This window comes from Caretta caretta, chromosome 13, assembly GCF_965140235.1.
Source record: "Caretta caretta isolate rCarCar2 chromosome 13, rCarCar1.hap1, whole genome shotgun sequence".
In the NCBI taxonomy this organism is placed as follows: domain Eukaryota; kingdom Metazoa; phylum Chordata; order Testudines; family Cheloniidae; genus Caretta; species Caretta caretta.
In genome coordinates, this window is record NC_134218.1 from 32,175,393 (window position 1) to 32,202,725 (window position 27,333).

The 27,333-nt window shown below is 42.6% G+C and overlaps 1 protein-coding gene across 1 annotated transcript in view; it reads right to left on the reverse strand.

Moving 5' to 3' along the window:
* UQCC1 (ubiquinol-cytochrome c reductase complex assembly factor 1) overlaps positions 1–27,333 on the reverse strand; it is a 93,550-nt gene that overhangs the window by 10,835 nt on the left and 55,382 nt on the right. Inside the window, exon 8 of the mRNA XM_048820036.2 lies at positions 147–224. Coding sequence (XP_048675993.2) covers positions 147–224 — 78 coding nt within the window. The remainder of the gene's footprint in view (positions 1–146; positions 225–27,333) is intronic.

A 27,333-nucleotide genomic window follows, 5' to 3' on the forward strand; every position in this document is an offset into this window, starting at 1 on the left:
CCCGTTGCGCTCTGATGTGTAGTCTGGGTGTTTTACTCCTTCCTGTGAAGCACCCAGCTTTCAGCGCCACTGGAGAAAACAGTGCACTAGACGGTCTATGCCGTCTGCCACCTGGTCTGTAGGCAGGGTCGACTGTATGCTCTTACCTCATCATATCCAAATATAGCTGCATAGAAATTTTCTGTCATGCTTCTCATACTTTCTTTTAGAGTAACAGAATCAATCTGAAAAATAAAACAACAACATAATCTGTACAGGTCCTGAGAGATGGGAGCAGTGAGAGCAGTGCGGTCCGTGGGGGTCGGGGCAGAGGGAAGGTGAGAGCAGTGTGGGTCGTGGGGTGGGAGGAGATAGAGCAGTGCAGTCTGTGAGGGGCGGGATTGGGGTGTGAGCAGTGTGGTTCATGTAGGCGGCGGGGTGGAGAGGTATATGCATTAGAAGCTAGCACGGACTTTGTAGAAATGAAAACTATCATAAGTATCTGCCCTGTGTGCTCAGAGGGTAGGAGAGTCCCCAGCCTGGGATGCTCTCTCATTAGTCTCAAGTTCCTCCCAATTCCTGTCAACTCCTCCCTGGCCCCATACTGCCAGTTTCTGTTGCTTCCACAGATTAACAGATATTAAAGCCATTAGCATCACCTAGTCTGACCTCCTGCATAAACACAAGTCACAGAATTTCACCCAGTAATCTGATCAAAATTAACATTGGTTTCTTTGACAAGTGCCATGCTGATTGGCATTAATTGTGCTACCATCATTTCATTAATACTGGGTGCTTCCATGTTAGACTTTCTATGATATTGCCCAGGTTATCCTTGTACATTATTGCCTCAACATTAGTTTTCCCCCCTGTCCTCTTGGGCTTCCCCAGTATTCCAAGATTTGTTAAATATTAGCATCAATGGCTCAGAGAGCTACTTGGCCAATTTTTAAAAACTCTTGGGTGCAAGTTACTGGGTTGTTCAGTTTCTCTGATCCTCCTTTTTTGCTTTGTCTCTGCCTCATAGATTTGCAGACTGAATGAGGTGGCTCTGCTACTGTCTGAGACTGTGCAATCAAACTAAAACTAACATATATGAGCTCAATTCTACAAGGTGCTAAGAGTTCTGGAGTGACCAAACAAAGCACTTAAGAATCTGTTAAATTTTAAGCAGGTGAGTAGGTACCCTACAGTCACTGGGGATAGCCACAGGCTAAATTTAATCAGATTCCTAAATAATTGCTAGTTTGGCATAGCTGCTCATCAGCTTGCAGGATTGAGCCCTGTGTCAGCAGAGCTATGAGCTGCCTAAATGTGCTAGGGAGAGCTAGATTGCCAGACACTCAGAGGGATGGCTAACTCAGACTCATGCTGGCCTACAAAATACTTACTTCATCTGTACTTTGCTTTTTGTCAATACAAATTGCCCCAAACAATTTAGAACTAAAACATTTTCTTCACATAGATATAGCTGCATTTTAACTGGCAAGGACTTGGGAAAGATTCTTTCCTATATTGGACCCATATGACAGATTTAAGGGACACTGAGCACTTGTTCTCAGAAGGAGCTCTGACAGGGCCCATTGACAGTATGTGGCGAGAGGGACCAAAAGAGCCCCATATGGTCTCTGCTTATTTGCATCCCTCCAACCTCAGTCACAAACACCTGAGACAGCCTATGTATGGCCAGTGTTCTGGGATATTCTCCTGTGTTCTGCCCAGTCCAGGCAGTTTCCAAACGCTCACATCTAAAAATGTCTCATTTAATTATCTTCAAAACTGTCTTAAATAAATAAATAAAATAAATGCCCCCCTCCTCCCATGTGTGACACTGAAGATAGAAGCGAGGATTTTTTAAAAAGATGTTGGGGATCAGTACAGTGTTTAAAAAATTGTGTTTACTATAGAAAGAGCATTGCTGTTTTGGGGGTTGCAACACCATGTCAAATACAGACACTACACAGCAAAGAAAAATTATGAATACAGCTTCAAGAAAATCTCAGAACTCTGATAGCAGCACAGACTGCTGGAGTTTCATCAAAAATGTCACCAAAATCCCCATAATATCCCTATAACCTTAGTGGTTGTGCCTATATAATAGTTGCTCTCTCAAAACTCTTACTTATTTTATATAATGCCATCAAATCTATTGTTTATATACTCTTTCATTAAATCACTATCCTTTTTCATAATTTGATTTTTATAAGAATACATGTAGTGCAACCACAAGGAAAATGTTCCTTTTATGTCAGTTACTCATATTTTTCCATTTAAAGGAGCTATTAAAATTCATGCAGATATTTTATAGGCCATCAAGATTTGGTGACTGGCTATTACTGAATGTTTAATAAAAAACTAAACAGAAGAAATCAGAGGGCTAAATGATGACTGCAACTCCAGTAATGACTTAATTAAATTTTTATGGAGTACATAAACTATGATGTCACTTCTAGCCAACCACACTCATACTTTCTATGCATGCCAGAGGCCGTGGTTTTTCTCAATAGAACATACTTCTAAATAAGCAGCACTTCTACACTCTAATAGGGGAGCAGGTCTCATGTAACACACTCAATAAATTATCCTTCCATTTTAAAACAAACAAATTCCATGAGTTATAATATATTTGCCATGCACTTTTAATGACATAATAAAAATGTTACCTTAAGGATTACTTAACACATACTACAAATGTTACAGCAGGCAATTGCAAAGGGGTAAAGAAAACAAACAGTCCCATTACAGGGACAAGTCCTGGACTAAACATCCCCAGGGAAGCAACTTACTATATTAAAAACCAAAAGCAGTGGCTTTAGGTTAGTAAGAAATGGATTAACGAAGGAGATAAAGTTAAGCAAACATGGCAATAAGTACATCTTAGAGACAAACATTTTGAAATATGAAATATGACTGAGGATGAGGGAATATCTTAGGCAATAAAATTACATTTAAAGGGCTATCATACTGTTTTTGAGGAATGTAGCCAACAATGCATAACTACAAAAAGCTGGAGAAACAGCCTCTCTTACAAAACAAGGGAAGCAAGTAAATCGAAATCAGCGCTCTTTGGAAACCATTCCCTTCTTGATCTTATCTGCTTTCTCACCACTGGCAAACTTCACAGTCTGGCTTTTGACCATGATGACTGCAAGGACTCTTTTGCACTCCAGTCTCAAACAGCAAAGCTGCTCGAGAATTTCAAATGAGTTAAAAATTTATAAAAACAACAAACAACAAAAACAGCGGAGTTCTCCTGGGGTATGGCTCCTTCACCCGCTGGAGTGTCCCATCTCAGAGCAGTTACCAGAATCAGGCCATCCATGCACTAATGCCTGTATCCTCACAAATAAAAATCTGTGTTCAAAACAAATTAAGAAAGCTTGGGTGTCCCCCACATCTACACAGATGCTTAAAAATAAGGCAATATCCAGCTAAGGTATCCTGCTTTAACATCATATTCACCACTTTTGCTGAAAGACTGCTCCCTTTATTAACAACTCCCTTATATCTTCAGCATATACAGTAACACAATATACATACCACATTCCTCACTCACACACTAGAATGCAAAACCTTAACTCCAACTTCAGCAACATTAACATACATACTGTTACACTCTACCAATGCTTGGATGTCTATGATTCTATGTACCAGTTCTATGTCATGCTTCTCCCTAGGAAAATCAGAGGTAAGGTTTTGCATTCTAGTTTGATGGTTAGGAATGTGTGGAGTGTATTGTGTTATTGTATGTGCTGAAGGTGCATTGAAATTGTTCGTAGAGGGGAACAATTTCAAAGTGAAACTGAACATAATGTGTGGAGGTTAAAGAAGTACATGAAGAGTTTTTTAAACTGGACATGCCCTTGCTGTTATGAGTTTGTGTTAATGGGTACTGCCCTTTAGTGACATTATAGCAATAGACTAAAAGAGCTCATTCTATACAGCTTAACAAAGAGGAGGTTAAAGGGTGACTTGATTACAGTCTATAAGTATCTGCATGGGAAACAAATATTTAATAATGGGCTCTTCAATCTAGCAGAGATCCAATGGCTGGAAATTGAAATTAGACAAATTCAGACTGGAAATAAGATGTAAATGTTTAACTGTGAGAGTGATTAACCGTTGGAACAACTTACCAAGGGTTGTGGTGGATTCTCCATCACTGACAATTTAAAAATCAATATTGGATGTTTTGCTAAAAGATCTACTCTAGGAATAATTTTGGCGGTGTTCTCTGGCCTGTGTTATGCAGGAGGCCAGACTAGATGATCACAATGGTTCCTTCTGGCCTTGGAATCTCTGAACAATAACCTGGATCTTTGCACCACTTAGATGAACAGGGGCTGTGAGCCTTCAGTGGAAATGGAGATAATGTCTTAGCTAGTTCTTCAAAGTGTTTCCCCTTTCCGAATAGCAGCATTTCAATCTTGCCTCGGCGCAGCTTGAACCAGCTGATCCTCATCCAAGAGCTGATCTCTTGTAGACATAGTCTGCCATCTAAGTAGTGGTGGTAACTGCATACCACTGGCAGCGTTCCTCCCTCCCAGTAGTCTCATGTAGCTATCAAAAAGACAAAGGGATTGTATGGTTCTCTGTGGGACCCTGCAGGTTAGAGCCTTCATTACTCATGGCCCACATACCAATCACAACTCTCTAAACTCCACTGGGAAGGAATGACTGGAGTCACTGTAGTGCTGTATTATGTATTCCTGCTATGTCACGTAAGTGGGTTAGTAGAACCTTGCAGTTCATTGTTTCACAGGCTACAGAGAGGTCCAGCAGTATGAGCGTGGAGAACTTACCTGTGTCTACTGCCATGAGATCATCTTTCAGTATCACTAGAGTCATCTTTGTGCTATGCTCTGGTCTGAACACTGATTGTGAGGCTTCCAGTGGCTGATCTCACATTTTGGAGCTTAGCGGTTACTACGTTCTCAATTATCTTGCCCAGGATTGGGAGGTTAGAGACAGGACAGTAGTTGGAGTGTTCTCCAAAGGTTAGTTTCTTGACTACAGGAGAAACTATTGTTGTACCTTTCATGGAGTTTGGTACGTGTCCTTCTCTGAAGAAGGCACTGATTATTTCCATTAATAGTGTACATAGTTGCTCTTCACTGGCTTTCACCAGCTAGGAGGTGCATGGATTCATAGATTGTGGCTGTAATATTTTTCAGGGTTTCCTGAGCTTTGGCATGTGTGATGGGGCCAAACTCATTCAGGGTTGGTAGGGTAGATAATACAATCGGGTCCGGGATGGAATTTTCTTTCCCACTTAGCTCCATACATATTCAGTTGATCTTATCAGTAAAATACGCTGACAGCTCTTCACAGCAGTTGACGCTTGGGGCTGCCATCTGGGCTGTGCAGTCTGCATGACTGAAATAGCCCTGCTGACCGTGACTATGCTGCATCAATTGCAGAGAAGTAGAAGGCTCATTTTGCTCCTTTATTGCAGTGGCAAAAGTTCTGTAAGAGCTATTTGTGGTGGATAGATTCAGAATCCTTTTTGTGCCACTGGCATTCTAACTTTCTGCCTCTGCCTCATCTACTGTTGCTCTTCTGTGTACCATGGTGATCTTCTCCACTGGTGAGGGGAGAATGGGCAGGACAAGACCAAGGCATTGATGGTAATGGACATCAGGTGATTATACTGTTATACTAATTCATCGGCACCTTCTATTTGGGTGGTTTGTTCTCCTACAGTGAGTTTTAAACCCAGAGGTACAGGAGTCTTGGGGAAGGACAAGCTTTGGTTGTTCGCTACTGTAGTGGGAAGGACAGAAGTCTGATCTCTGCCACCATGAGACCAGTAGCATGGTATGTTAGTAATTTCTCCAATATCCACTCTTAGGCTGATGCCAGGATCTAGCATATGTCTTGCTATATGTGTGGGTCCAGAGTCTGCCTGGGAGAACCCCATGATTTCTACATGGGACATGAAATTAAGTACTACCGTGTCCTTTGCACTGTCTATGTGAAAGTTGAAGTCCCTGAGAGGAGAGAATCTGTAGGATTCCAGTACTATGATGGGCAGCAGCTCTGTAAGTTCCTCCAGAAAGCTGACAGGGTTCCCAGCTGAGGGTCTTTCACCACTAAGAGTCCTAGGAACCTTTCTGTCCTTTGCCCCACAGATCATGTTTTGTTTCTAGGGGGATCATCTTCCGCATCTCAGACTGGAGGGGAACAGGATTACTACTCTGCCTCCTCTTTCTTTTTTTTCCTGGTGCATTCTGAAATCTTTCTTGCTTTGGGATGTATAGAGTATCCTGTGGAACCAAGCATGTTAGGGTATAATAGAAGGAGGCCTTGAACCATGTCTCAGTGATGTGAGCAAGATTTACTATACTGACATTTTGTATTCCACCACTATAAGATATAATGGTTATTATTCCAAATTGTCCAGTACCTCCTCTTCTACTGGAAACACTGTATAAACCTCACTGACACACTGGGGCTCTTTGTCCCCCTGAAACAGTTAGACCATGTACAGAGCTTTAGGAGTCAACTCCTGTCCCTGAGCTAATGGCTCTAGTTCTTTAGCTCAAGCAGTAGTGGCCAATGCTTTCAGAGCCAACTATCCATTAGTTCAGATGCTGCAGCAGACCCATAAACCACTGTCTATGGTCTATCCCTTAGAGAGTGGCAAAAATAATTCACTGTGTTAACATGGGATATAACTGCATTTTCAAAAGTCTTCTAGCATCACAGAATAGTAAGCGGTAACAGTATGCCATCTAAAAAAACTCTGTCATTGTGTTGACATAAATATTATGCCATCATCATAGCTTATGCCATCAGTAACATTGTGTCAATATACCTGTGATGCTGACATCCAAAAATAGTAACTTCTTAAACCTTAATAACTATTAATAAAAACATGTTGCAACTTTTAACCAATATTCTTGCCAACTACTCATAGCGAAGAATAACACACATTTAATTTCCTACTTCAGACTGCTCTAAGGCTTTTTTATTTTTTTAAAGGAGTCTGAAGAGAAATGAGAAACTGGAATAACTGTGGTCATGTGATGCTTTTTGAACTCGTTACAGCAAGTGTCAGACTGGGTTTCAAAATTCAAGCAGTTCATAAACAAAAATAAGCATTTGAAATTGACACTATAATTCAAAACAGATTTTACAGAATTTGTTTTCACCTCTGTTAAAATGAAAATCACTGAGCAACTTTAACGATGGTGGCTCAGTCACCCCACCACAATGGTACGGACAGATCATCCATTTGGGTTCCATATGCAGAACTGAAATATTTATTGAATACACCTGGATTTTCTGCACCATTATTGACAATTTTACCATTCCCATAAAATAATGGAGCTACACCATTACTATGATTCCTCCCCTTTGCCCCCCGATATGCCTTAAAAACCTTGTCTTTAACTCTACATAGATATTTCATTGATACCTTTAACTTTTTGTCTACCCTGCATTTCTTAACTTTAGATTTACATTAATTGCCATCTTCCTCCTCTTCCCCCGTCTGCTATATAACGATTTATTGTTCTTTAGTACACCTTTCACATCTGCTTAAGCAGATTTATTTTATACACTGAAATAGCCGTTTTTTTTTTCTGGCTAAGGAATTGTGGCTTTTTGGGCATCGAGCAAAATTCTTAAACAACTCCAAATTTTTGTTCATGCTTTTCAGTTTTATTTTTTCCCCCAAACACATTTTGCTCATTATTCTTTTTGGCACAAATATAGGGGGACTGTATTCTGTTTGCACAAAATGAGTCTACCAGGTCCTGATCACATGTATCTAGGCAACCACTAATATTTTGTTGAGTAATCACTTCATCTTTATCCATCATAATGAAATTTAATATTGAAACAAATCTAAACATTACAGGGATATTGCACTTATCCCCAAACCAAACTTTACAAACCCAAGAAACGCTGAGTTAAGGTTACACTTAAAATGAATACAAATATTTTAAGGTATGGAAATACACAATTAAGGTACAAAACCACAATTTACTCTGCTCTGTAGTGATGCCATAATGATTAAGGCATTTTAAATGCTTGTGGTCTCAGATTAGATTAAACTCAGTTTCAAAGACACAGGTGTTTCATATTTTTGCCCTTCATGCCACTAAGTAAATCCTTTCTTCCTTTGAACCTAGAAGGGAATACACAATAATTTCTTAGGCCTGCATCTGTGGTGTACATAGTAGCCTGAGAGTGCAAGATGAGCTAGCACTGGGCCTGCAGTGTCAACAATGTTTCTAAGATACAGACCAGGATGGGTGACCCATTGGTAATATGATTGTGGAGAGACTATTCATGGATGTTGTTTTGATCTGCATGAGGCTGAGGTCTTCTCTGTTCCAACTTTATCTCAATGTCCATGAGTTGGCTGTTTGCTTAGTATGCTCAATTCTAACTAGTTATCTGCTGATCTTTCCAGGTAAGGATTGATTCCTTCTTTGTACAGTTCTTCCTGTTCTGATTTGTACCGGGGACAGATATAGGCTAATGCAGGGGTTGGCAAACTATCCGGCCCCTCAGGGCTTTGGATCCAGTCCACGGGATTGCCCCCCCGCGGAACCCCCGGCCCCGCGCCACTCTCAGAAGCGGCCAGCATGACATCCCTGGGGCGGAAGGTGGGTAGGCAGAGGGCTTCGTGCATTGCCCTTGCCACCAGGCACTGCCCCCGCCACCAGGCACTGCCTCCCACAGCTCCCATTGGCCGGGAACGGGGAATTGCGGCCAATGGGAGCTTCGGGGGAGGTACCTGCAGGCATGGCATGGGCAGCGCACGGAGCCCTGTGCCAACACCCCCCCAGGGGCCGCGCAGGGACGTGGTTCTGGCTGTTTCCCGGCGTGGCGTGGGGCCAGGGCACGCATGCAGGGAGCCTACCCTGGCCCCGGCATGTGCTGCTGCCACCCCGAAGCTGCTTTAGGTAAGTGGCACCAGGCCAGAGCCCAAACCCTCCTGCACCCAGCCCCCCAACTCCCTGCCTGTGCCCCGCACCCCTCGTGCACCCCAACTCCCTGCCCTGAGCCCCCTGCTGCATCCTGCATCCCCATGCACCCCAACTCCCTGCCCTGAGCCCCCGTTGCACTCCTGCACCCCAACCCCCTGTCCTGAGCTCCCTCCCGCAGTCCGCACCTCTCCTGCACCCCAAATCCCTTCCCTGAGCCCCCTCATATACCCCACACCGCCCTCTGCCCCAATCCCTTGCCCTGAGCCCGTTCCTGCACACCGCACCCCCTCCCTCGCACACCCCAACCCCCTGCCCCAGCCCTGCATACAATTTCCCCACCCAGATGGGGCCCTCGGCCCAAAAAGTTTGCTCACCCCTGGGCTAGTGGATGATCTGAAGTAACACAGATCACACTGCTGACCTGAGCATCAAAACTGGATCAGGATAGACTAATCTGAGTGAAAGAAAATGCTGCCTTTGGCACAGTTTATAACCGACCCATGAGTTTCTAGAAACAACAGCACCTTCCTCACTGGCAGGACTGATTCCTCTTTGACTGCTCATACCAACCAAGTATCCAGATAAAGGTGGATGAAGAGATGCTCGCTTCAAGAAGCTGAAGCTCGAGCCACGGCATTAGTAAATGGCAGGACACCACAACCCTTCAGAAGGAAATAATCACTAGTTCTTACCCAGAATCTAGAATCAAAGAAATATCTGGTGGACTGGATAGATGAGATGATACTGGTTAGGAACAGGAAGTCATCCAGACTGACTGCAAGGTTTTCATCCAACAGTTCAACTTCCAGAGAAGGGAGTTTACTTTAGACAAATCCAGAATGGGGTAAAAACTGCCAAATGTCATGGCAATTAATGAGTAATCCATGTGCCTGCTTCATGATGGGGACCTCTACTGCTGCTCTGACCTTTATCAGATGACTCAGGCCTGGGCAAATTCTATGCCATTAAGAATACCTAATTTTGAAAATCATCACTGCAGCCACCATGACCTATCTACTGTATCCATACTTGGCCCACTGGGCCTCCCAGCACACATCCGACCGTGCCTGCCCTGTCCAGGCGTGACCCACTGGGCCTCCCATCACACATCCTACCATACCTGTCCTGTCAGTGTGTGACCCATTGGGCCTCCCATCACAAAGCCTACCATGAGTTCTGTATGTGTGCCAGACTTGAGACTTCATCATCTGAATCATCACACTGATTTCAGCTTCTGTACACTGATAGTTTGCACTTTTCAGTTTCACTCATAGGCAGAGAAAAACCTGATTTCCCTAAGCACTTCTCCTCCCCAGAGTATCACACATATGCAAGCCACAGAACAGTTAACAGTTAAATATTTTCTTGCCAGTATTTTAAGAGTGCAGAAGGTTCCAAATTGCTGGTAAAATAAACAATGCCAGACTGTGAAAACTCCTGGCTGCCATGTTCTCTGATGTTAACAAGAGTTTCTTTATTACTGTAACCTTTCTGAAGTGAATAAAAATTATTTCTCTTCCCTAGTTCTGCCCTCAAGTAAAAGGCAAGAGAGGAAAGTGAATCCTGAAGAAAGTTGCACAGTAAGAGCTCCAGAATGCTGGGGATGGCTTGTTCAAACATGTTGTTTCAAAGACAGCATTTATCATAATCATAGAAAATACTGAAGTTTCCAATATAACTCCTGTATTTCATTCAGACTTGGTACTGTTGTGAATAAGCAAACTCCAAAGGCTCCTAAATAAATGATCAGGGATATAAAGGGTTAAAGTCTCTTTACACACCGTTTACTGAAAAGGACCAAAAGATGTAGATTAAACCTGGACCGGGCAACATTCTCTTCCTCTAGCCCAAGCACACAAAAAGATGGTCTCGTCCAGTGGTTTTCAAACTTTTTTTCTGGGGACTCAGTTGAAGAAAATAGTTGATGCCCGCGACCCAACGGAGCTGGGGAGGAGGGGTTTGGGGCATGGGAGGGGCTCAGGCCTGGGGCAGAGGGTTGGGGTGCGAGGGTGAGGGCTGTGGGGATGCAGCCGGGAATGAGGGGGGCACAGCATTGTGGTGCAGGAGGGGGTCAGGGCTCTGGGCTGGGGAGGAGGGTGTTGGGGTTCAGGAGGGGCTCTGGATTTGGGGGTGCCTCAGGCAGGGGATTGGGGTGCAGCCACAAACTTACCTTCGGCAGCTCAGCGGCGTAGTCAGGATGCACTGCGGGCCACGCTGCACCCCGGAAGCAGCCAGCAGCGGGGTCTGGCTCCTAGGCAGAGGCCAATGGGAGTGCGGAGCCAGTGCTCGGGGCGGGGACAGCACACAGAGAGCCCCATGGCCCCCCTGACTAGAACAGGGTGACCAGATGTCCCGATTTTATTGGGACAGTCCCGATATCTGGGGATTTTTCTAGGTGCCTATTACCCCCCACTCACTGTCCCAATTTTTCATACTTGCTATCTGGTCACCCTAGCCTAGATGCCGGACTGCTGCTGGCCGCTTACAGGGCACAGCGCGGTGTCAGAAAAGGTAGGCACTAGCCTGTGTTACCTGGACTTTTAATGTCCCGGTCGGCAGTGCTGACCAGAGCAAGGTGACCCAGCGCCTTACATGCCACGACCCAGTACTGGGTCTCGACCCACAGATTGAAAAACACTGGTCTAGTCTACTATGAAACACAAAAGGACATATTTAGGACATCTTGAGTCTCACACACTGCTTTCTAGCTCCTTGACATGCAGATCTGGCTTTCAAGACCCATAGGCAAGACCCCTCTTGATTTTGGGGGCTCCATAAATGTCTAGACTAACTTAGGCTTTCATGTATAAAGAGAGAGCTGTTAGCCCTTTTTATTGTAATCAACAAGACATACACCAATTGCCACTCATGGTGATTTCCCCTAAAAACCATTGATTATTCACAATCATTCTTCTGCCACATAGGACTGATCTTTGGAGTCATGAGATCAGTTCTCATGTTTCTGAAGGTCCCAACCCAATTTGTTGCTCCAGGTGGAGGTGCCATCCGGACGGCTTCCAACTAAACTAGGTTGTGAAAGCCCTATCTTCTAGTCACACATTAACTAGCTGCATGCAGCTGAGATGGCTCCTTTAATTAGCAGCCACTGCAGCCTCTAGGCTGAACAGAACAGAACAGAATAGACGGCATCATGGTACAGATCCTGTAAACTAAGTACAGGAATGCAAGAAACCCCTGTGTTCTAATCCCAGTTCTGACATGCTGTGGTTTCGGTCACATCATTTCATTTTTCGTCATTTGTTTTTATATTTGTAAAATGGGAATAATGCTACTCAGCTACTTACAGGAGTGTAGTGACAATTAACTAGTTAATGCTGCTAAACAGCAATGCTAAGTGCTATTAGAAAGACAAGAAGGAGGAATGGAGGAAGACCGTAAATAAGCTGTTGAATACAGTAGGAGTAAAAAGGATGGAGATAAAAATGTAGGGAGCAAAGAAAGAGACAATATAACACTGGACAAAAACTGATGACCTCAAGAAGGGTGAGGTGTTTAATGCCTATTTTGCTTCCTCCTGCACTAAAAAGGTTAATGGTGACCAGATACTCAACACAAGGAACGCAAACCAAAATAGGGAAAGAACAGGTTAAAGAATATTTAAGATAAAGTTAGATGTATTCATGTTGGTCGGGTCTGATGAAATTCATCCTAGAGTACTTAAGGAACTACCTGAAGCAACCTTGGAACTGTTAGCAATTATCTTCAAGAACTCATGGAGGATGGGTGAGGTTCCAGAGGACTTGAGAAGGGCAAACATAGTACCTGTCTTTTTATAAAGGGGAAAAAAAGAGGACCCTGAGAATTATAGACCAGTCAGCTAACTTTGATACCTGGAAAGATACTGGAACAAATTATTTAACCATCAATTTGTAAGCATTTAGCGGATAATAGGGTTATAAGGAATAGCCAACATGGATTTGTCAAGAACAAATCAGGCCAAACCAACCTAATTTTCTTCTTTGACTGGGTTACTGGCCTAGTGGATGGGGGGATGCCAGAGATAGGATATATCTTGGTTTCAGTAAGGCTTTTAACACAGTCCCACATGAGAGTCTCATAAGCAAACAAGGAAAATGTGCTCTAGATGAAATTACTATAAAGTGGGTGTACAACTGGTTGGAAGACTGTACTCAGAGTAGTTATCAATGGTTTGCTATCAAACTGGGAGTACATAGCAAGTGGGATTCCACCAGGGTCAGTCCTGGGTCTGGTACTCTTCAATATTTTCACTGAAGACTTGATAATGAAGAGGAGAGTATGATTACAAAACTTGCAGACGACACCAAACTGGGAGGGGTTACAAGCACTTTGGAGAACAAGATTAGGATTAGAATTAAAAATTACCTTGATAAATTAGAGAATTGATCTGAAATCAACAAAGTGAAATTTGATAAAGACAAGTGCAAAGTATTACCCTTAGGGAGGAAAAATCAAATGCACAACTACAAAATAGGGAAAAACTGTCTATGTGGCAATACTGATGAAAAGAATCTGGGGATTATAGTGGATCACAAATTAAATATGAATCAATGTGATGCAGCTGCAAAATGGGCTAATATTCTGGGTGTAGTAACAGGACAGTCATGTGAGGTAACTGGCCCATTCTACTGAGCGCTAGTAAGGCCTCAGCTGGAGTACTGTGTCCAATTCTGACAGTTTAAGAAAGATGTGGACAAAACGGAGAGAGTCCATAAGAGACCAACAAAAATGATAAAATGTTTAAAAACCTGACCTGTGAGGAAAGGTTAAAAAAACTGGGCATGTTTAGTCTGGAGAAAAGATGACTATGGGGATAGTCTTGGTAGTCTATGATAATAGTCTTCAAATACGTTAAGGGCTGTTATAAAGAGGATGGTAACCATTTTCCATGTCCTACTGCAGATAGGACAAGAAATAATGGATTAATTGGCAGCAAGGAAGATTTAGGTTAGATATGAGGAAAACCTAATTATAAGGGTAGTTAAGCTCTGAAATAGGCTTCCAAGAGAGGTACTGAAATCCCCATCACTCGAGGTTGGATAAGCACTTGTCAGGGACGGGTCTAAGTTTATGTGGTCCTGCCTCAGCACAGGGGCTGGACTTGATGACTTCTCAAGGTCCCTTCTAGGCCTACATTTCTATGATTCTGTGATTCCCTCCTGTTCTTTAGGTTCTCATTTAGAATGGGGACTAGGACAGAACAAAAGGCCACTGTATTAGAGGGCATCTGCAGAGATGGTCCTAGAGGAAGAGACCCTTAGTGCCAGGAGATAGAGGGAGTGGGAGATGAAGTAGTCATGGCGTAGTGGTGGTGTTTTTGGAAATCGAGTAGGTGATCCAGAAGGAGCAGGAGAAGAGGAGGAGGGAGAGGATGGGCCAAGTGTGAGATTTAAAAGGGACTACTGAGATGGAAGTGATGATGGGGAAAGGAGAGGGTCGGCAGGGAGGACCAGTGTTGGGGTTGATATCACCAGAGGTATGGAGACATCAGCAGAGGAAAGTGTGAGATACGGATGTGGGGGGGGGGGAGTAAAAGGTGGTGGGTGATATGAAAGGAGTGGGAGAGGGGAGAAGGTCAAGCGGTGTGAGCTGTCAAGAGGGAGGGTAGCAGAGAGGAGGAAAGGGATTGAGTGAGGGAGGGTGTGAGGAGGAGAGAAAAGTATGCATAGAATGGGTGAGATGAGAGCCATAGTAAGAAATGGAGGGTCATAAATAATTGGCTGTGCACAACAAACTGTTAATTGGGGAGTCAAAAGTTAAGTAAATTAAGCAAAAAATTAAATATACAGTGAACCAGTTATGAACCAGATTGCTGTGCTGCTTTACCACTGCATACAAATCTTAAGGAACATGCTAAATTTGCTCAGAAGATTTTATTCTCAACCATTCCTTAGTGTAGCCAGTAGTATTGTTTTGGGTAACTAATGGGAAGCCTGCTGAGTGTGAGAGGCACCAGTGTGATGTGCTCTTGTCAAACTATTGTTAAGAAAGCAAGCTGCTGCATTTTGTACAAGCTGAAGTTTCTGTGTGGATTTTGTACTCAACCCCAGGTAAACTGTGTATCATTGATTGATCTGACAACTCAGAGGCACTAGAGCTGGACTGCTTATAGATTTATGATCTAACCAATATATCATAAGATGGATACTGCCGGGGGTCCGGTATAGACATCAAATCAGAAGAAGGAATAGGGTGAGAAGCTCCTTAAACATCTAAGATGCAGAAAGAAAATCTGCATTATCATGCGGGATTTCAATCTGGGGGACACAGTCTATAAGACTCAGGCTACCACTAGAAGAACATCTTTGGAGTTCATAAAAATTACAGGTGATAACTTTCCAATACACAAAATATTACAACCAACATGTAGTAATTCTATATTAGACCTTATTCTGATGGCTACGATGGATTGATCAGTGAAATGAAAATTAACGGTTGCCTAGGTACAAGTTACCACAACCTAATTACATTCAGAATATAATCCTGACCAGTAATATGCACACACAACCCATATGGAGTGCTTTCAAATTTCCAATAACCAAAAACCTGAAAATAAATATGAGCAAACTTGATTGGGAGAACAAATTTAAACTTAAAAATTTGAAAAATAATTGTGAATTGTTTAAGAATATTTTACTAGATGTTTACAAAACAAAATTTCACAATCACAAAAGGAGGCTTTTTGGTTAAAACAATCCTGATTAGGAAGAGAAGTGAAAATGGGAATAATTTTTCTTTGAACCAATATATAACACACACAAAAAGGGAGTAGTTGATCACATTGATTATAAATTATCAGTTAGGAAATACAGACAATTGATAAGGGAAGCTAAAGATATCAATGAAAATTCTATAACCAAAGACAACAGGAAGGACGTTTAAAAATAAATCAGGAAAAAGAGAATTTAGAAATCGTATAGGTTCATTATTAGATAAAGATGGTAAAATTGTTAAAAATAATTCAGAAAGAGGCAAAAATGTTCAATAAATATTTTTATTCTGTATTTGAATGAAGTTGGACGACGTATTCATTTCTTACAGTGATAAATATTTTCTAATCCAGTAAAAATTAGGGAGGATGTTAAACAGCAGCTTAAAGTTAAACTTTTAAAACACCCAAGAATTTTAAAAGAATTCACCAAGGAGCCCTCTGCACTACTGATAGAATCATAGACGTGTAGGACTGGAAGGGACGTCAACAGGTCATCTAGTCCAGTCCCCTGCACTCAAGGCAGGACTATGTAATATTTGATGTTGATATTAAACAAATCATGGAATACCGAGGAAGTTCCAGAAGACTGGAACAGCTAATGCTGTGCCAATATTCAAAATGACTGCGGTAACTACAGGCTGGTTAGCCTGATATTGATCGTCGTCTTCTTCAATGCTTAGCAGAATGGTCGGTCTTAGTAATCATTCATCATTGAGTCCGTTCCTGTGCAGCTGCAAGGGCTTGATGGGCCAAGAGTAGAACACTGGAATAGACTTGATGCACCCATGTAATAGGAGGTCTGACCCTGGGCTGCCTCCACCCCTCACAGTTGGTGGAATTTTATCCCAGATGTTACAAGCCACCCGGAGAACAGCGTTCACCAGAATGTCTTGCGGCATTTTGGCGACATGTCCGAAAAGCGTAAGACACCACCTGTGGACAATGGCTCAAGTCATCAGTAGGCTGGAGCAACTGTAAACATCTGCATTACAAATTAAGTCATTCCACTTTATGCCCAATATACAACATTGGCATTTTGTGTGGAAAGCCTCCAGCTTTGCTCAGCCTGAGCGGCATAGAGTCCATGTTTCACAACTGTATGGCAGTACAGAGAGGATACAGCTCAAACAGATCCTGAACTTGGTTGTCATGCTGAAACGATGTTGATTCCATATTTGTTGTAGATGACCCATGGCAGTCTCTGCGATGTCAATCCGGTGGAGAACGTTCATGTAATAGTTGGAGGAACTGGTGAGTATAGAACCCAAATAGCAAAAAATGGAGACTGCTTTGACAGTTTCATTATTCAAAGAGATTTGGGTCATGGGTGGACCTGATCCTAGATTTTGCATCTTTGTCTTTGAACACGAAACATGGAGGCCAACCTTAGCTGACTCCTCCTCCATTTGCTGGAGTGCCTCACAAAACCTGTTGGGGCTCTGCACTAGAAGAACGTCATCAGCATAGTCAAGGTCTGAGAGAGAGAGAGAGAGAGAGATCACCGATCTTAAAGCCTATGAACCTGACGGAATGTTGCATTATGAAATCCATTGCCCAACAAAAGAGTGCAGGGGTGAAGATACACCCCTGCCTGACAGCAGATACTGATTTAAAAGGTGCTGCCATCCGATTAAGTAGCATAGTTCCATTATGCAGCTTGCTAATTAAGTCCAGCAGAGTGGTTAGGACATCTATGCCCTTGAAGGCCTTCCACAGTGCGACTTGGTCAATGGAATCAAACGCAGCCTTAAGATCAACATACGCTGCGTACAGGGGATCTTGAACTGGTGATGTATCTCCGACAACAAGCGGAAGGCCAGAATGGCAGCTAATGTGGACCTGTGCTGAAGGGCGGTGACCTTCAATTTAACTGTCTGGAAGGCCTCCTCTGATAACCATGAGTTCTGATATTGATGCCAGACACAATAATAGAAAGCCTGGTAAGGGAGGCACGGAGTACAAGTGAGGGGCCACTGGACAGAAGAGTAGGACTGCTATATGGAATTGTGCTGAGCACATTGACAATGACAGGTTTGGTTACGGATGGGTACAGTGCTGTTATATCCCATATCTATTGCCATCCTCATGGGGCAGAGTTAAGGTTGTGTGGCTGTGTTGTGTGGGAAGTATCACCTTAGCTCGGTCATTCCTAGTTTGACAACATATGACTTTTGGGATTTAAATTCTTGCGTTCTCAAAGGGCTCAAGGAGCACAGGGCAGTGCTGAGTGCCAGCAACCTTCCCTCCACTGTAACAATGGATTTCGCATATGACTTTTCCCATTGTTTTTGAGAAAGGGTAGTGAGAAGGGCATTTCTGGGAGGGGAGGTTGTGGGAATAAGGGGGTGCTGTAAGGAGGTTTCCTGGGCACTTCTCAGAGCCTCTGAGCTACCAGCTATAGGCCCCAAGGAGAGCCCCAGACTGCTTGCCCTTATCAGAACCTAACACATCTGGGCAATTTATACCAGCTCCTAGTACACTAAATAAGCTTCAGGGCAGGCCAGTGAGCTGAGCCTGAGCACAGTTTCTATGATCGCAACTCTCCTTTGGTCTCAACACCATGTACCTATGGCATGCACCCAAACAGGTTCATTTGCAGCTACCTGGCTGTTTCACTGCTGTGTGCCTGATTCCTCAGCCCTTAGAAAACTAAAACAGGTCATCTGAGGGAGGGACTTTATCTCAGAAATCCCTAGACCAAAAACTCCAAACTTGCACCATATAATCTACCATCTATTCTGGAGCCCAGTGAGGCATAGTTGTTTTCAAGACCATTTGCCTATATGGATGAACACAGGACAGTCCCTAGCTATGGACAAAAATACATTATAAGAACCAGGAAATTTTAAAATGAGGTGATTTTAGGAGGAATATATCTCAGGAATCCATTGACCTAATGAGCCTAAACATGCACTGCTAACTCTACCCTAAGATTTCGAGTGGTGTAAGCAATTTTGAGGGCCAATACAAGTATACATGGGGATTGTAGAGTACTTTGAAAATTCAGCTCTGAACACAAAGCTCTGCTCAGTCTTAACTATAGTGCTGCGAGAGCCGCCCTCATAATCCTTTTGAAAGTCCCCCCCCACACACCCCCTTGTCACCCAACATGACATCCAGCTGACATCCTTCCCCTGAATCATCAGCACATCTGGGGAGCCTAACATCCCATACTCCTCTACTGAAAACATTGTGTAACCCACACTAATATGGTGTCATGGCTGGATGTTTATACTTCTGCTAAAGCCTATGCATGAGTGGCCCTGGTGCTTCAGCTCAAGCAGCAGAGACTTATGCTTTTAGATCCAGACAACCCAACTAAGGTCATTGCTGCAAATGGTCCAGCCATTAGAAAAGGCATAATTCATTACCGTGGGTTACACATTCCTCCTTGCCAAGAAAGCTCACCCCACAGTAGTTCAAATCCCGGTACAGGTTTGTAGGGTCTGAATACAGGACCTCTGTATCTAAAAACACTGGAGGACTAGTTCCATTCGCTCAGAAACAGCAGCACACTGAAACCTCTATATGTGGTCTATCCCCATGATGTTAGCGTGGGTTACACTTGCATCTTCTGAAGTCATCTCATGTCATAACTCCTGTGGGAAAAGAACTGTAACACTCCATTATCCTAATTTAGGTCATCTGTAACATTGTGCCACTGTAATTCTTATGTCTGTAATATTCTTAATGCATTGTCACTATGTTGGTCACAGGACACTAGAGAGACAAGATAGGCTAGGTAGTATCTTTTATTGGACCAACTTCTGTTGGTGAAAGAGACAAACTTTCGAGCTGCACAGAGCCCTTCCTCACCTTGTATCTTTTTTGACACTTAAAACGTTACTTTTTAAACCCTAAAAAGGAGTCACACAAAACATGTTGCTGCAACTTTTAATACACATTTGTCCAAACTATTCAAAGCAAAGAACCACACACATTAATGTCATACCTCTGATTGCCTTCAGATGTTTTTAAAAGGGTCTGAATAAAATGACACCGCAAAATTGTCATAAGGTGATTTTTAAATAGTTATAAATCTCCTGGGGTGCGGGGGTGGAACTTTCCCTTTAAAATATCCTAGAAAATTCAAACATTTCACAAAATACAATAAGCATTTGAAAATGATCCTCTAACTCAAAACAGAATTTTTATCAGACTTTTTCATCCTCACTAAAATGAAGAGTCTGGAACAAATCTTAACTTTCCTGTTAGTTCCACCCCAATCCACCCAAGACCTCCACCTTCCTGTCCTCTTCCCCAGTAAGCTTCCTTCATGTCACATGAGATTCCCTCCCATGCAATGCACTCCCATTCATGGGCCACTCACTCTCCTCCTGCCCCAATCCACAGCCTCTTCCCATAAAACACTTGTTTTCTATTATATACTTCTCATCCTGACTCCTATACTGCCTGCTCTCCTTGTCTTGATTCTGATCATGCTTCTTGACTCCTTGGGCAACCTCATGCATCTTTTATCCTCCACTAGGAGGAATAGCTTCTTTTGGAACTGACCTGTTGCAAATTTAAGAAAACGTAATACATGACGTGAATAATCCCAAAATGAATCCCAAATTGGTTTCCAATAGTCAGAATGTGGCTAATGTAGGACAAGGCTGGATTTGTTTTCTTTTAAAACAGATTCTAACAGTGGCAGAACAAGGCAGAAATCTGTGCTCAAAGTTTCTGAGCCAGATTCTGTTCTGTTACACTGATATAAATGTGGAGTAATGCCAGTGATTTTAATGGTGTTACTTTATATTCACACCAGTGTGACCGAGAGCAAATATGGGCCACTGTGTATAAATAGCTCTAGCTGAAAGCATAACAAAGGCTGTATTGTGCTATGCAAGGCAGTGGCAATAAACAAATTCAAAAGACATCTAGAAGTAGGGGTTTGAGTGGTCTGGTGGGAAAGCAAGAAGGTGGGATTAAGATAAATTAGACAGGGTTCCCATGTTGGGCTGGACAGTCCCTTCCTGTTCCTATCATCTCTTACGACTTTTAAAACATGCACTGATACAAATCAGGATTTTGTAGCGAACAAGCAAATCTTGTACATTTCAGACATATAGTATCCCTGCATATAACAGAAACATCCTTGTTAAAAAGAAACTTATTTGAATTAGGAATGTTTATTTCAAATCAGTCCCTGATGCATATGTTTAGATAGAGTACAATTTATGTAGAGTAATGGTAGTGAATCTCAATCTTAGATTACCAGGGAAGATCTAAGATTAAGGAACAGGAATTTTCTGAGGTCTCCCCTTTTCTAAATTCCATGGTATGGAGTCCTAACGATCGACTCCACTGCACCCTGATTCAGGAGTATGAGAATACACTCAAGACACCACAGTCCTGCTTTTTAAAGCTAGATTTACCAAAACACAATGTACAAGCGAACCTAATATCTTTGTTGCCAAGGTCCTCTGATAGGAAGAAAAACAGTTGCAATTTCTAGTACTGACTCTGGCTCCCCCTTACAAACTGATTAAGCAGCTGCCAGTTTGCATAATTTAAACTTGCTCAGTGTAAGCCACAAGATGGAGATCTCTGGCAGAGCAGGATCGTAAGGAAGTCTTTTACCCAGCCTAATGTTACTATTAACACTTTGAGCCATTGCATCAAGCCAATTTTTATGTTTGTTTTTTAAGTTTGGTAGAAATGTCACAAGTGGAAAAATTAAGTAAAGAGCATTGGTTAGCCACAGAACTGGACACACCTGGCTGCAAACCCACCAAAAGAAACTGACTTCATTAGTACTAGCAGCAGCAGAGTAAAATTTATATCTGAAATCTGCCTGCACCAGTAGAATTGCTGAGGCCAAAAGCTCTCTGTCTGTTTTTACAGCTGTGTCATGTTTTGATTCCTGACTCTTGCTGACACTCTGGAGTGCTGAAGGAGCCCAGGCTCCAGGGTCCCAAAACTTTGCAGCTGAGATTCAGATCTCAGAGATTTAACTATCAGTTTATGAAATAATACAGAATCAAACTGGAGTTGGAGCGGATATAAATTAGTAGTAAAAATGCAACACGTATTAATTTAACAGCACTGATCCAGCATTTTTAAGAGCAGACAGCAAATTCTAAATACATTGATGACAATTCTGAAATATAAAACTTAATGTCCACTTTCTGCATCAGCTGTATTAACTACAGGTTACGATACATGAAAGGGGGTTGGACCCCTGAACGTCCTCTCTCAAAATGTACCTTACCTCTTACTGATTTTAGACAAACTGCCTTTTAAAAATAACCTGACCAATGGAAGATTTTTATATTTTAATGAGTGCACATGCCTGAAAGCCTCTTAACAGAAGAATACAGTTAAAAATGTCCAAGATTAAATTAACGAACTGCTCTGCTTTCTGCTCATCAGTCAGGTAGCTACATCAATCACCTACTCCAGAAATTTGTACCCAGCTCTCCTCAGCCTTCTCTAACCAATCAAAAACTACCTTAGAGAGACAAGGTATGTGAGGGAATATATTTACTGGTCCAACTTCTACTGGTGAGAGACACAAGCTTTTGAGCTACACAGAGCTCTTCTTCAGATCTGGGAATGATACTGAGAATGGTCACAGCTAAATAGAAGATCGAACAAATATTTAGTACATACTCTAAGCCTAAGGGACAATTAGAACCACAAGGCTAGAAGGGACCACAAGGATCATCTAGTCTCACCCCGTGCCAAGATGCAGGATTTGTTGTGTCTAAACCATCCCTGACAGATGGCTCTCCAGCCTCCTTTTGAAAACCTTCAGTGAAGGAGCTTCCACAACCTCCCCAGACAGTCTGTTCCCTTGTCCTACTGCTCTTACTTTTCAAGGTGAAGTGGCCCATTAACACCCTATAGTCATAGGACAAAAAGGGGGGTTAGTGTGTTACAGATTGCTGTCTGATCAACACCCCCCACAAAACACCTTTCAAGATCCATGGGTCCTACTCATACCTATCACAACATGTGCTGTACCTCAGTAACCAGTGCACTAAATGCCGCCACAACAACAACTGTGTGGGTGAAACCAGATGGACAATCACTACACTCTCAAATGAACTCCCACAGGAAAATGATAAAAGAAAACAGTACCATACACTTGTGGGTGAACACCTTTCACAAAGTGATCACTACATATCTGACCTATCAGTCCTCATCCTCAAAGGAAACATACATAATCCTTTCAAAAGATGAGTCTCGGAGCTTAAATTTATAACTTTGATATGGTTTTAATAAAGACACTGGCTTATTACAACCATCTGTAACCCACTAACCCCCCATTTTTGTCCTATGACTGCTGGGGTGTTAATGACCCAATTTACCTTGAATTATCCCATAGAATAGGTGCTAACTACTTACGCTAAACTATCTGGAGCCTCTGATAAGGTCCCAAAACTCAGGCTGCAGCCCTAGCCCGAATGTCTATACGATAATTAAACAGCCCCTTAGTGAGAGTCAGCTGGCACAGGCAGCTGCGGGTGTCTAATGGCAGTGTAGACATACCCTCCGAGTATGTCCCAGCCCCGAAGAAGATCTTGCTCCTTGTAGCTTCAAAGGTTGTCTCTCTCACCAACAGAAGTTGGTCCAGTAAAAGACATTACCTCATCCACCTTGTCTCTCTAATATCGTGGGACCGACACAGCTACAACACCACTGCATACAAAAACTACCTTAGCAGCTATAATTTACTGAACTCTTTACGCAACCCAGTGGAAGTTCAGACTGGTGGATTCCCTTGCAGAAATCCAGTTTTTAAGACAGAAACAGTTTCCTTTTCTCTTCAGGGCTGCACAAAGGTGGACTAGCAAATTTCATACAGATGCAGATTCTCTTTTGGCCCAGGAAACCATACTCTCTCATGAGCTTTAATTCCTAAGAGGTAGTGGAGACCTTCCCGCCATTTATGCCTCCTTAGTACAGGAATGAATCCATCTGTTTGAGAATGAGAAGCTGACCCTCTAGACCTTTCTTATATGTCTAGACCAGAACAAACTGGATTTCTTAACCTCCTGGGAGCAGTGCATGAGATACTTCAAGGACCTAAAAGCATGCTGTGATCTTCCCTTTATCTGAAGTAAGGCAGGACAAAAGCCAGAATCTGAAATTCATCTAGGAAGTAGCTACTCAGAAATCAGAAAGGAATATTTAACGAGGAGGGCTGCCCTGGTAATTATATTTCTGGTGGCTTCCAATGACACTCAGAAAAAGCTAACAGAAGCTAGAAGCTCCAATAGGGAAAGAGAAAGCTGGTAGAAAGAGCAGATTAAACAGCCTAGGACAAGACAATTGACTCAGGCCTGACCAGGAGATTTGCTTTGGCTGGACGGCATCTTGGAATTAAGCAGTGCAATCCAATAAAAGAATTTTCAGCATCTCCTCCAATAGTCCCTAAGGTCAAAACTTGGTCCTTGTGGTTTCTCAAGACTGACTTCATTCTCCACTTCCTCCTGGAGGAACTCCAGAACTTGGGAAACAGAACAAGACCAACCTTGCATGCCCTGCAAGAGCACCTTTTAGAGAAAAAGTTCTAAGGATGGGAGTATGGATTAGAGATAACAGGCTTATGGGAGTTCAGACCAATGTCCATATTTAAGACTCCCTAATATCTAAGAGACATTTTTCATGAACCATGCTTTCAGATATAATTTGACCCAGATACTGAGATAAATTTGACCCCATGCAAGATGATCTGAAAAATTTCTTTTCCGACCTAGTTCAAATGGCTTGATTAGGTTGAGAGTGAACTAGGGCTCCCAGACTTTAAAAATGACTACCCGCTAATGAAGATCCCCAAGAGGCAACCCTGACTTCCAATCCCATAGTGAGTACAAGCAATGAAAGAACTGCCTTATGGAGGCTGGTGAAAAAAACCTCGGATTCCACCTGGAAAACAATGGCCTTTTTACCCTGCTCTGGCAGAATGAAGGGGTCATAAAAACAGCAGATCAGGCCATTGAAGAACATTGCTGGTGGAGGAGATTTACCAGTGTGCCACAGAGTTGGTGTAACAGCTCTATATCACTCTCTCACACCATTGGAGGGTTTCAGGAGCATTGTTGGAGGGGAAGGACATGGCCACAGTACCACTAGGCTCTGGCTATTCTCAGCTGTTGCAATGGCTCCAAGTTAGAAACCTCAAACTCCTGAGGAAGCAAGGTAAAGGTTTAGCCCAGAACATGCACCATCGTAAGTGGGGACAGAAACCCTCTGAACCTCTCTATCCTTACTTTAGAGAGTTCCTCCACAGAGCCTTCGAAGAGGTGTGTGACAAGATGAGAAAGAGCTCCTCCCTTTCCCCCACTGCCCTCTCACCCAGGTGGCAAAATCGGCAGAATGAGCCTGCCACAGCACCGCAGCGGCGCTGCTGCAGCACATCTGGTCAAGACGCTATATGCTGATAGGAGAGAGCTCTACTGTCGACATAATAAAACCACCTTCATGAATGGCAGAAGCTACGTCAGTGGGAGAAGCTCTCCCACTGACATACTGCTGTCCACACCAGCGCTTAGGTTGGTGTAACTTACGTCGCACAGGGGGTGGTTTATTCACATCCCTTAGCGACATGAGTTACGCCAACATAAGCTGTAGTGCAGACATAGCCTTATCTCTCAAAGGCAGAATGTAGATTAATTAGAGATGGACTGGACTACTGGAGAGAAGATCTGGGTGCCCATTTTGGATCAGCTAACTGGCTGAACGTAATGCCTGGGTGATAAGCAGAAGGCAGATCATTCCACAAAGCTCACCTTAATGAAGCCTTGAGCACAATTTTAGGTGTGTGTGTGTAGCAGCAGGCAAAGTACTAAGGACTGTCCCAGCTGCCCCTCTTCTAGCCATTGTTTAGCTAATTTCTTGTAGGTGTTTCAGCATAACGGAGCCCTAAGGGAAAGATCAGCTCAGAGGTGGAGGTCCATGCTTAGCAGGTGTTGTAAGAAATCACACAGTCAACTGTGGGAGGAGGGGTAAAAGAGTGTATTCGGCTGGCAACACTGGCAGAGAGGAGGGGATAAATTGACAAGACTATCTAAAATGAATTACATGCCCAAATGAAGCAATGAATAGGAGCAAAAGAAATCCTAAGATCTTAGAAACATCTATATTTCACCACAAGTCCAACAAACAATATTAACTGAAATTAAAAGGTACAGCGCAAAAAGTGAAATCCCTGTAAGCTGAATGGAAACTTTTAAAAGACACCATAATAGAGGCTCAACTTAAATGTATACCCCAAATTAAAACACACAGTAAAAGAACCAAAAATGTGCCACTGTGGCTAAATAACAAAGTAAAAGAAGCAATGAGAGGCAAAAAGGCATCCTTTAGAAAGTGGAAGTTAAATCCTAGTGAGGAAGATAGAAAGGAGCATAAACTCTGACAAATATGAAGTGTAAAAATATAATTAGGAAGGCCAAAAAAGAATTTGAAGAACAGCTAGCCAAAGACTCAAAAAGTAATAGCAAAAAAACGTTAAGTACATCAGAAGCAGGAAGCCTGCTAAAGAACAAAATTGTCAGGCACACAGATTAACATAATTTGTTGGAGAAGAGTCAACATGGTTTTTGTAAAGGGAAATCATGCCTCATCAATCTACTAGAATTCTTTGAGGGGGGTAAACAAGCATGTGGACAAGGGGGATCCAGTGGATATAGTGTACTTAGATTTTCTGAAAGCCTTTGACAAGGTCCCTCACCAAAGGCTCTTAAGCAAAGTAAGCTGTTGTGGGACAAAGGGAAGGTCCTCTCCTGGATCAGTAACTGGTTAAAAGATAGGAAACAAAAGATAGGAATAAATGGTCAATTTTCAGAATGGAGAGAGGTAAACAGTGGTGTCTCCCAGGGGTCTGTACTGGGACCAGTCCTATTCAACATATTCATAAATGATCTGGGAAAAGGGGTAAACAGTGAGGTGGCAAAATTGCAGCTGATACAAAACTACTCAGTATAGTTAAGTCCAAAGCAGACTGCGAAGAGCTACAAAAGGATCTCTCAAAAGTGAGTGACTGGGCAATAAAATGGCAGATGAAATTCAATGTTGATGACTGCAAAGTAATGCACATTGGAAAACATAATCTCAACTATACATATAAAATGATAGGGTCTAAATTAGCTGTTACCACTCAAGAAAGAGATCTTGCAGTCATTGTGGATAGTTCTCTGAAAACACCCAGTCAATGTGCAAAGGCAGTCAAAAAAACGAACAGACTGTTGGGAATCACTAAAAAAGGGATAGATAATAAGACAGAAAATATCATATTGCCTCTATATAAATCCATCCATACGCCCACACATACTGAATACTGCATGCAGATATGGTCGCCCCATCTCGAACAAGTTTTATTGGAATTGGAAAAGATTCAGAAAAGGGCAACAAAAATGATTAAGGGTATGGAACGGCTGCAATATGAGGAGAGATTAATAAGACTGAGACTTTTCAGCTTGGAAAAGAGACAACAACTAAGGGGGGGATATGATAGAGGTCTATAAAATCATGACTGGTGTGGAGAAAGTAAACAAGGAACTATTATTTACTCCTTCTCATAACACAAAAACTAAGGGTCACCAAATGAAATTAATAGGCAGCAGATTTAAAACAAACAAAAGGAAGCATTTTTTCACAAAATGCAGTCAACCTGTGGAACTCCTTGCCAAAGGATGTTGTGAAGGCCAAAACTATAACAGAGTTCTAAAAAGAACTAGATAAGTT